Below are 11,021 nucleotides of genomic sequence, written 5' to 3'. Positions count from 1 at the left end.
TCCTTCCCCTCCTTCTCCTGGAGAAGCACTCAGGAAAACCTTGGTTTTTCAGAGGATATTTCATGAAAACTTGCAACTGTGGCCCCTCCTCTGCAACTGTGCAATTGTGGAGCTAAATCTTGTTTAGTTTGCAAATGCCTGGTATGAGGGATTCCAGAAACTGCCCTGACCCTTACAGAGAGAACCATGGAGGAATAGTATCCTACCACACATGCCCTGCCTGCTGGAAAGGCTGGGGCTCACATTGTGCACTTTGTGCTGGCTTATGTAGAGGCAAGGAAAATAGAGGCTTCTTCTCCTAGAGAGCAGAAATACATATATGTAGTACCTGAAATATGAATAGATTTAATATTTTTTTCTTAAGCCTGAATTCATTTACAAGAATGAAACTGAAGCTTCACCACTGCGAATCCATGAGACCATACCGGACATCAGTTACAAGCCTGGAATTGTGCTGACTGGTGGTGATCTAGTGAAATTTAACAGAGCAAGCTGTAGCCCACAGTAACTGGTTGCACTGTCTGACCAGCAGTAAAAGTGCAGAGCAGAAATATTTAACACGGCAAAACTTTATTCAAACAAAGAAAACATCCCTGCTCAGAAGGTATTTAAGGAGGAGTCTGTGCCTGGGCACAGGGCACTACTGAGGAAGTCCAGACTGATCCCACATTGGAGCAGGGAATACAGGTGACTTGGACAGAAGAAACTGGTATGCTCAGAATGCTACATTCCCAGTAGCATTCCTGCTTCCCACATAACTTGCCTCCTTGTCTGAGGGTTTGAAACACTCTGAACATGATGAGAAGTGAGGTGAAACAACTAACTAGTGAGATAAGAATTTGTGTTCAGGCATTTGCTTTATATTGATTTAAAATAAAATTATTATAACATAATCCCCCAATTAAAGCCTGGTTGCCTGCAGCAGGAACTAATTCATTCCTTCACTGCCTAAGATTTGCATTACTAGAGCCCATAAGCTCATGAAGCATTATTTCATTTGCCTACACCCAAAGGGAAAGGGTGAAAAAGAATAGAAATGTCAATTCTGAAGTTGAAAGCACCATGTTTCTTTCACATATCATGCAAACTCATGAGCTGACTTGAGACAGAGATGCAGTCTCTTCTTCCTCTTCTCTCTTTTCCTAGTACTGAAGACCTAAGTAACAGCTTTCCCAAGCCATTTAATCCTACATCCAATGTGGACATCTTTCAACTTCAGAGAAGGGGGACACTGATCATTTAACTAAGTAATCTGAAAAATGCAATCTTAATACACACACAATAGTTTAGGTTCCACTATTTGATAAAAGAGATATACTAGAAGAAAAAACAAACAAACAAACAAAAAAGCAAACAAACAAACAAAAAAACCCAGAAGGAAGGAATAAAAGATGTTGTAAATGTCATCCCACATTGTTTTAGGATTCTGCACACCAGAAGCAACTTCTGTTCTGTCCCTTCCATCTCTTTATTAGCACCCTTTCTCTCTGACTCAAATGTCTCTATAAACATACTCTGTACAAATTTTAGGGAAGACTGCTTACAAATTAACAATGCAAGTAAACAGAGAATATGTTGATAATGCCAACATGGCTGCTAGCCAGCAGGTAACAAAAAAAAAAGTTGAGAATTGTGAAAATGGTAGATACACATTCACAAATACAAGCTGTTTTAAATGATCATAATTGGCAGGAAAAAGTGATTTATTAGAAGTATTTAATTTTCAATCTTCCAGTAGGTCACAGTAAATGACATTAAGATCCAGTACTCTGTCCTCCAGGTAAAGAGCAATATGCTGCCAGTGTATTGAAAATTTTTGTTGTTTTATAGCTGAAAAAATATTTCATTATGAATAATCAAGATGGCCTATTATTAATGTACAAAAATTAAAGGCCTACATTTTGAGATCTGCATTATCTGTAACATGAGACAAAAAGTTCATCAGCGATTTTAACTGTACTGTCAGCTATATCAGTCTTGAAAGATTTAGTTTTCCACATTTGTGCGGCGTTCTGGTATCTCTCCCGGGTCCAGAGCAGCCTCCGTGCCCAGCAGGGCACTGCAGCTCCTCCGGTCCCGCCGCTGCTCCCAGGCTCCACGGCTCCGGGAAGGTGGGTCGGCCACTTCTACCACTGCATGCGAGGGACCTCGATAAAAGGGGTGAAGGAAGGACCAAATTCCCCGCAGCAGGAGCTGAGAGCATTTTATTGGTGTACACCCAACCCCTGCGTTGAACAATATGGCCAGCCGGCCATATTGCACAGAGGTTTTATAGGGGGTGGAGCGGGGGGTGTCACATGGTCTGGGGAAGCCAATAGGGACACAGTAGGGGACGGCACCGGGGCCTTATGCGGCCCCAGGGCGTGGCGTGGCCCAGGGAACCAATAGGGGCACGGCAGGGGGTGGCACAGGGGCCCAGGGGTATGGTGTGGAAGGCAGGAGCCAATGGGGAGGCGCCAGGGGTGGCGCCGGGGGCCCAGGGCGGCCCCAGCCGCGGTGGAGGGGTAACAGCAGGAAAGGATCCACAGGAAGAGACAGGGGGGATGGGAGCCAGGCCACGTGGTAAGGCAGCTTGGGAACCGGGTACTGCAGCCAGGGGGGGGGGGGGGGGGAAACCGAGGGATACATGGGGGTACACTGTATTTGCTAAGACACACTAGAACCCCGACCTAAACCCAAAGTCTGGGATGCAACATATTTGTAACAAAATTTAAAAGGTCTCTGTATGCTTCTCTTCTGATACACCTCAAATATATTTAGACTAATTCATATTAGCCACTAAGATGGACAAAACTAAGAGGCAAAAAGACCCCACATGAATACTGATAGTCAGTAAAGTCATTAACATGATGTATCTTCTTGACAGAAGCAAGGAAAACAACATTGTTAGAAATTAATTACAGCACATTCAAGTGAGATGGCTAGACAGGTCACTAGGGGGATGGTGATGCAAGCTGCAAACACACCTTTTACATATTTTATTCTTCTGGTAACTTAATCCATTAAACTGTTTTCCTGTTCACTACTTGCAGCTCTTTACCCATGTGTGGAAAACATGATCAAATGTTCAGCATAGCTGCACTGACCTGATTTATCATTTATACATTGATAAGAAGAAACAACATTTTAGCGGTGAATGGACTCCATAAAAATTCATTACTTTGTTAGACAGTAAGTGTTTCTTATTCAGGGTCTGAAGTGCAGACTGAAATCCGTTACAAATAATGATGGCATGCATCTTAGAAAGAAAATGCTGCTTTTAAACAGAAATGCTTGCTGCCTATGCAAAACAAACAAAATCTCTTACCTAGGATGTTTGTACAATAAAAATTTCAATGTATCCACTAGAAAGAAAACAAACACAAAAACCCCCTGAAGCTAATGGAGTCAGAATCTTGTGAACAGCACCTAGAAATCCTGCACATTTTTAGGATTCTGTGGTCTAAGGAAGTTAAAAAATTGTATGCACACAAGATTTTTTTCTGTGCCCCTGAGGCACTGTTCTGTATTTATATCAAGATATATATTTTTAAAATCAAAACATGTAATATCACCATTCAATTATTTGGGAAGTGCGATAATGACAGCTATAGAACAAAAGGTATCCATGACAAAACAGTTTATTTCAATTCAACATTTTTAAAGCAAACTCAATTGTAACACAAGACTGATCTTGACTAAAAAAACCCAACTAATTTAACAATTTACTCTTCAAAATCTTCACAACAATTTAAAGCCGGTATTTTCCTTCTTCCATTCCAGTGGCACACTGGACATTGCAATGCAGAACCACATACCACACACCTGTTTTCAGTCTTGCACTTTGTGAGAGTGGTTCTGATCTATTGCTGTGAAGAACATGCAGACAACAGCTGTGATGAACACATGCACTCCCTCGTACAGGAGCTTTGGCGAGAAAACACTCCATATGAACAGGTGGTAGCGCAGACCTGTCACCAAAACAACATAGACAGCAACTGGAATTGAACGCATTAGAGCGTAGCAGAAACAGCCGTGACCCACTGCTGCGGAATTCCTGGGAACAAAAACAGACAAGTTCATTCTAAGGTAAACTCATAAAAGATACTGGAGTTCCTCCCCTCTTTAGCATTATTTCACAACACAAGGAGTATTTAGAGATCTCCACTTTGTGTTTGATTGTTAATGCAATGATGAACCAATAAAATTTGTTCTTGTCACCTCTATATATCCTATAATGTGTATGTCATATATGTGTGTGCCATTGCAATAAAGGCGCCCAGTAGTTCACTTCACACTTAGATTGTTCTGTATTTTAATGTATTTTATTCTAATTGTCAAAGTTTCCATTAAGCAGTTTCAAGACCGCTTTGTCTCCTGTTGGTCTTACAGTGCCATTCCACAGAACCTGAATGGTAGGAGAAGAGAGGACAACAGTACTCCTCACAAAGCTTTCTAATCTGTTCAACAGACAATCAGATGGAGCCTGCACCCCCCTTATAAAGAGCATAAAATTTGTCAGAGTGCACTGCTGCCCACAGCCAGCAACACTGTACAAAACAACATAAAAAACTGTGCTATTGGAAAACTTTGCAGAGCTCACTAAGATAACATTCTCCAAAGAATACCATATTCTTAGGCTCATAGGAGTAATACATTGCATTCCTGTCACAGCTGCTTAACTCAGCCGGGTCCACTGCATCCCAAGAAATGTCTGCCCCATGTAACCTACATGGTCCGTATCAGCCATTGATGTATTTTGCTAGGTGACAATAGTCAGATGAAAATGGAAGTGAAAAGGTTTTCTGCACTTTGATTGTCCTCTCTCTACTGAGGCACTAACTCAAAGCAATGCTGGGTTGGCCACTGTCCAATTTCCCCAAAATACATCTGCAGAGATTAATTCACATTAAATTTAGATGTTTACCCCTTCAGACAAAAGGAAGGGAAAAACTATTTCACTGGAATAATAAGCGAACATTTTCCTCTCCCCATCAAAATATTTTACATAAGCAGTTCCCAAAAGAACACACTGGCAAAGAGTGGAAATGTTTTACAGCGAAATCCTGATTTGAGAATCTGTTCTTCTCCTCCCAGTTTTTAATTCTAATCTTGTTCCAAGTAATAAAAATTTAACATGGCTAGCACTTCTGCAAGATGTTAATTAGTCACTTGTGACTAAGTAAGCTACAGAATGCAGTATTTTACATAAACCGTTAAACTTCTTACTCTTTAAATAAAAATAACTTGGATACAGCCCTGGTTTCCAGTGAAGTCAAGATCTAAATTCCCAAGGCTTTCAGTAGAAGGAAGAAGAGGTCATGAAAGCAGAGTTTTAAAATCAAGAACAGCAGGCATGAATGACTGAAAAACATACATTCAGTTCACAGAAAACTATTTCCCTTGCTGCTTAGCCAAGGAAACTGAGACTTGGGAGTGAACTAGACTGCTCCCTGTTTCTGCATAACTACCTTAGTCTTCAGTGAGCTTGTGTAAATAAACCAGCTTTATGTTTAATAACTGATTTTGTTGACAAGGATTAAACAAAGTGCAGTTCACTCAGTCTTAGTTGTTTTCATGCTGATATGAGTTAAAACAGTATTTGTAGTAAAAATACTATTTGTAATAGATGACCACTGAACAAACAGAGGAAATGGCTTTTCAATCAGATAAACAGACATTTTAAAAAACATTTTATAGAGTTAAAAATGCACTTGATAGACCATATAGATGAATCCCCAGGTCAATGATACAATTCTTTCTGTATTCTGGTATCATAAAAATAGCTAACTGTTTTCTACTTATAAGATACCTCTACTTATAAAAGCTCTCAGCATTCACTTCACCTCTTAAGACAACACAGACACATACCTTCAGAGGTAAAACTTGGACAGTTTCACTGTATAATGCAGTGCTGCAACTTAGATAAGGCAGCAAAAGCACACTGTATTCACAAAGTTAAACTTAAGTGGGATTCAACAACAGAATAATTTGGTTTATCTCAGAGCTGGTGAAAGCATTCACACATGGATCACTGTGGACAGAGCACTGGAATGACTGAGCAGTTAGACCTACTTGGCCTGATCCTAAGGCAACAACTTAGCTTCAAGCACATCATCATTCTTTCCTCTTACTTTAGCCAGGGACAAAATTTGAACAGCTAACAGTAATGCCTTTGTGTGCTCCTTCTCTTCATTCTACAGACACAGTGCACACAGTGTCTCCAGGCCACAAGGAAGGCAGCGTCCAGGGATCAGGCAGCTACTGATAACATGATGATGACAATCCAGCTAGTTCCACTGGTTTCTGAGTTACTCCGAATGAATTCACCAGAGGAACAGAGAAAGCTGGCTGTGGGATGCCACTCATGTATTCTCATGTTTATGATCTGGACCAGCCAGTAATGAATAACCTTGCAAATTCTCAGTGCTGTTTCAATTAAAGTAATGGTAGACTACAGGACATATCTAAAGTATCAATCTGTAACTAATCCACACTGAATCGTCTCTTCAGCAATGAATACCTTTCATTATTTAAAGGAGAAGAGCACAGACAGATATAAACTACCTCCATGTTCTGACAAAAACAGTCCACTATTAAGAGCGCTGCACAATGCAGGACTAATAAAAAGGAATACTCAGCTTCTAATAATCAGCTCATGTAGGAAGTTAGCTTATGGGGACATGAAAGAGAGATCCATATGTGTTACAGATGACAAAGCATATTCAAACTTCATATGAGATCCAGGAAAAACAATGTTTTTGGAGAGTTCTGAAGCAAAGAATACTACAGATTAAAATCACTAAACTTGCTGTAATTAGAATGCAAACATTAAGTATGGTCTAGAAAACATACCAGCTTTCAGCACAAATTGTCTCTTTTAATGGAAAATATTTAATACATAGTAAAATATGCCCAAGAAACTGTTATATTAATAGGTTTAACACTTCTTTGGATATCCTAAACCCTAAAAGTAGATGTTTCATCAACAAATTTTTCACCTCTCAATCCATCTCTAAGGTGCTGCTGAGTAATTCAAGGCTTGCAAAATTAAAAAACTACGATGCCAAAAAAAACAAACAAACAAACAAAAAAAACCCAACAAACCACCAACAAAAAACCACCACAAAACAAAAAAAACCAAACCACTATTTTATTGTGAAAACATGTCTCCTAGTCATATAGAATACTTGGCAGCGGATGGCAACAAGTTTTGTAGCTTAAAAATTGTGAAAAATGCATATTTTATGATTGGCTTTACACAATAGTTACAATGAACATTATATGTGGAATGTTGGAAAGTTATGCTGTATTAATTCTCTCAAGTAGTGTGTTGAATGTATTTTTAGGTTATAACACAATGTTAAAATAGAAACTATACTATGTAAGATACTTTTTAACTAGCTCAAGAAAGAGATGAGATAATCAAGGAATTCTTCGCACAAGGATAACAATTACAGAAACCCCTAAATTTTCCAGAGGAGAGGAATTTATGGCTTTCCTTATCAACAGAAACGAACTTCTTCAAGCCTGACTGAGACTCAAAGGCGCCTGGGAATAAACAGAAACTTTTTGACAAGTCCCAGACGAAGTTCTTGTTTTAAATAAAATATATGCATAATCATGAAGTATTTTGTATATGCAACAGGCTATTGCTTTTAAGGTGATTCCTTTGTTCACAAGGCATGCTTGTCGTGGCTTAAGTGCCCGAGAGCATCCGGATGTCCGTAATTCTTTGCTTTTTATTGTCTTGTAATTGTCCTAACTCTAAATTTTTATTACTCTAATTGTATTACTATTTTTATAACCATTTTATTATTATTAAACTTTAAAAATTTTAAAAACCAAGTGATTGGCGTTTTTCACAAAAATCAAGAAAAAAATCTCCATAGACAGCCCTACAAATGCATCCACAAGGAATTTTAAAATACACTTTACAGTGTTTAAAGTGTTCCAACCCTTTTTCCAACACACCATACCAAATAAACAGTTAAGAAATATATAAGCATATAAGGGTGGCATACCCTAGTATTGTTGCTCTTCTAGGGTTGGAAGAGGAGGGTCATTCTGGAGAGTTTCAGTAAGAATGTGCTGAATCCTTTCAATGCCAGTTACCCTCTAGCGTTTCTGCCCTTCCACCCCCCCCCCCATCCCCCACTTTTCTAGCTAAACATCACTGCCTAAGTTATCTCCTACTGGAGATACTGAATTTGCCTGTTTGAAGGCAATTTTTACTGCATTAGCAACTTCTACAGTATTAAATGGTGTTTCTCTTTCTAGGCATTCTACATTTCAAAGATCTCCCTGTTTAGTGCCCTCTGAAAAAGACCTGGCATTTTGCTCATCTGCCCCAGATATACTAATGAAGAGTTGCACTCAGAAACAAACTGTGTAGCACTCCAAATTTCTCCAACATCTTAGAGTATCTGCAATGCGTAAGAAATTTCTCTGATCTAAGAAAGTATCAATTGGTTCAGCAATTGGTTCAAGAACAAGCTTGCTACATCTCTCTCATATGTCCCGTTCTCACTTAGTATAATTCTACAATACTATTTTAGATTATAGAACACAAAACTGCATTGTCATTGAAAAACACTTTATATTTTTAGCAGTTCCAAGGGAACCAGGAGTCCTCTGGAAATTTACATTATTAACTCTGGTAGAAACTACCAATCAGAACAACATTTTTAATCCTATGAAGTTACAAGTTTTGTCACCACACCCTATCAATGGATAGGTGTCAAAAATGGTGGTTGCCAGCAAGATAAAAGGGCTGTAAAGTGTATTCTGCTGCCATGGAAAGGATGGAACTTGGGAATGACTAATTTTTCTCTGCACTCTGTGTTCTTTTTCCCAGTAAGAAAGGCAGAGAAGGTACAACTACCTGAGCAAGGTCATGTCTGTGGCAGTAAGTTACAGGGGACTGTAGCACATGTGGATTTTAGTACAGGGTTCAGCAGGTTCTCACAAAGACTTAGCTGTAAAATGCTATTAGGACTTGAAACTTCTCTTAACTTCAGCATCAAGAATACAAAAAATAGAATTGCATCAATGTTTTTCCCTGTTCTCACTGCTGGAATAATCAGTTGTGCTGTGAGCTTTGTGTCAGCAAAATAAGCAAAAAAAATCAAAAAACCACACACACACAAAGAACCCAAAACAAAGACACATACACCAAATAACCCCCAAAAAACCAAAACAAACAAAAAACCCAAACCAAAACAAAAAAGCCCTCTAAACCAAACCAGCCTATTCCTGTCGACACCGTCCCAGATTTTATTGCAGCAAGGTATAACCAAACCATCTTAACAAGCAAAACACAAAACATAAGCTATTTCAAAGCCCAGCATCAGTCAGTTTTCTGTGACTTTTCTTCAAGAATTCACTGAACAGTTCATAAGGTTTCCAGTAGGAAAAAAACCTGAAGCATTTTACACTGGCGTCATACATGCAAGAAGTAACAAGGAAATTTATAGGTTTATTTTCTGTTAAGGTGCATCTGCAGGCTTTCCTGCTCATCTTTGTAAACAAACAGTTTTTCTTCATGACCTTAGCTAAAGGTGTAAAGAAAAATTGCATCCAACAATTGTTATTGACAGATGGGATCTTAAGAAATTTAACACAGACTCTTAATGTCCAAGTTATTCAATTAAATTCAAGTGTAACATGTTAAAATATACCAGTCTAGCAAGACACATCAACAGTGACACAAGGCATTTCTAGAACGGTAAAGCACAATTTATTTAAATATGGACAGGAAACTGGCCAGGAAGGCCATATGGGTGGTGATCTGTGTTTTTTACTCTGTGTGGCAGCCAGTCACGAGTAGGGTCCCACAGTGAACATTACTGAGCCCCAAACTGCTCAACATTTTCATAAATAATCTAGATGGTAGGATTGAAAGCACCTTCACTAATGTGCTGTTGGCACAAAACTCGGCATTGAGGTGGACACAGTAGAAGGGAGAGCGGTCTTACAGAAAGATCTGGTCAGGCTATTAAGATTTATATGAAGTTTAACAAAGACAAGTGCAAAGTCCTGCACCCAGGTTACGGCTAGGATGCATGTGGCTGGGAAACAGTGCTGCTGAAAGGGATCTGGGGGTACTGGGGGACCATAAGCTAAACATGAGTCAGTAGAGCAGTGCTGCAGCAACAGTTAAATCATGTCCTGGGCTGCATACTCAGGGGCATTACTAGCAGGGAGAGATGTGATTATCCCAACTCTACTGAGTGCTTGTCAGGCCATACCTGTAGTACTATGTTCAGTTCTAGTTCCCCATCCTTCCAAGAAGACATGGACAGGCTGGAGGGCTCTAAAGAAGGACTGGAGAGCATGAAAGAGCTCTACAACATATGACAGTAGAAGTTAAGTCTCTTCTTCACAGAGAAGGCTCAGGGAGACTTCATCACAGCATTCCTGTAATTAATTATTTCAAGATGCCAACAAAGGATGGAGGTGCTCTCCTCACCAGGTGGTACATGGAGAAAATATAGGGCAATGGGTACAAGTAGCACTGGGAGAGGTTTGGTCTCAGTATAAAAAAGACACTATCTATAGTGAGAACAATCAATCACAGATACAATCTTGCCAGGGATCTGGTAGAGTCCCCATCACTGCGAATTTTCAAGACAAGACTGGACAGCATGCTAGATGATTTAATGGAGGCTCCTCTTCACAGAAAAGGTTGAACCAGATCATCTTTTAAGGGTATCTCCTACCTGGGGTGTTCTGTGGTTCTGCGAAGCAATACTCACTCTTCTGCACTGAGGGCAGAGTCAATTCTTTCTTGAATTTTTTCACTACAGTAACTATTTTTAAACTTGTAACTTAAATAAAATAACAGCTCTCTCCTCAAATTACTCTTGCCATCCCAGTAACACACATATTCAAGAAGAATTTGTTAACTTCAAGAAAAGGTGTGAGAAAAGATTATAGAAAAATCCTAGATAAATGCAGAATGACAGTATGTCATGTACAGTCCTATCCACAGCTACCAGAACTAAACAGTTATGTTGGCCATGGAACAGAGGAGAACAGAA

At 39.4% G+C, this 11,021-nt stretch overlaps 1 protein-coding gene across 7 annotated transcripts in view; it reads right to left on the bottom strand.

Annotated features, from left to right (window-relative positions):
* Positions 1-3,604: 3,604 nt before the first annotated feature.
* Positions 3,605-11,021, bottom strand: part of PIGG (phosphatidylinositol glycan anchor biosynthesis class G) — an 83,287-nt gene continuing 75,870 nt past the window's right edge. For all 7 annotated transcript variants that reach the window (XM_054003067.1, XM_054003068.1, XM_054003072.1 and 4 more), the window contains one exon: positions 3,605-4,036. In XM_054003067.1, coding sequence (XP_053859042.1) covers positions 3,811-4,036 — 226 coding nt within the window. In that variant the 3' untranslated portion in view covers positions 3,605-3,810. The remainder of the gene's footprint in view (positions 4,037-11,021) is intronic.

Source organism: Vidua macroura, chromosome Z (genome assembly GCF_024509145.1).
Source record: "Vidua macroura isolate BioBank_ID:100142 chromosome Z, ASM2450914v1, whole genome shotgun sequence".
NCBI classification, from domain to species: domain Eukaryota; kingdom Metazoa; phylum Chordata; class Aves; order Passeriformes; family Viduidae; genus Vidua; species Vidua macroura.
This window is presented reverse-complemented; position numbering and strand designations above follow the sequence as displayed.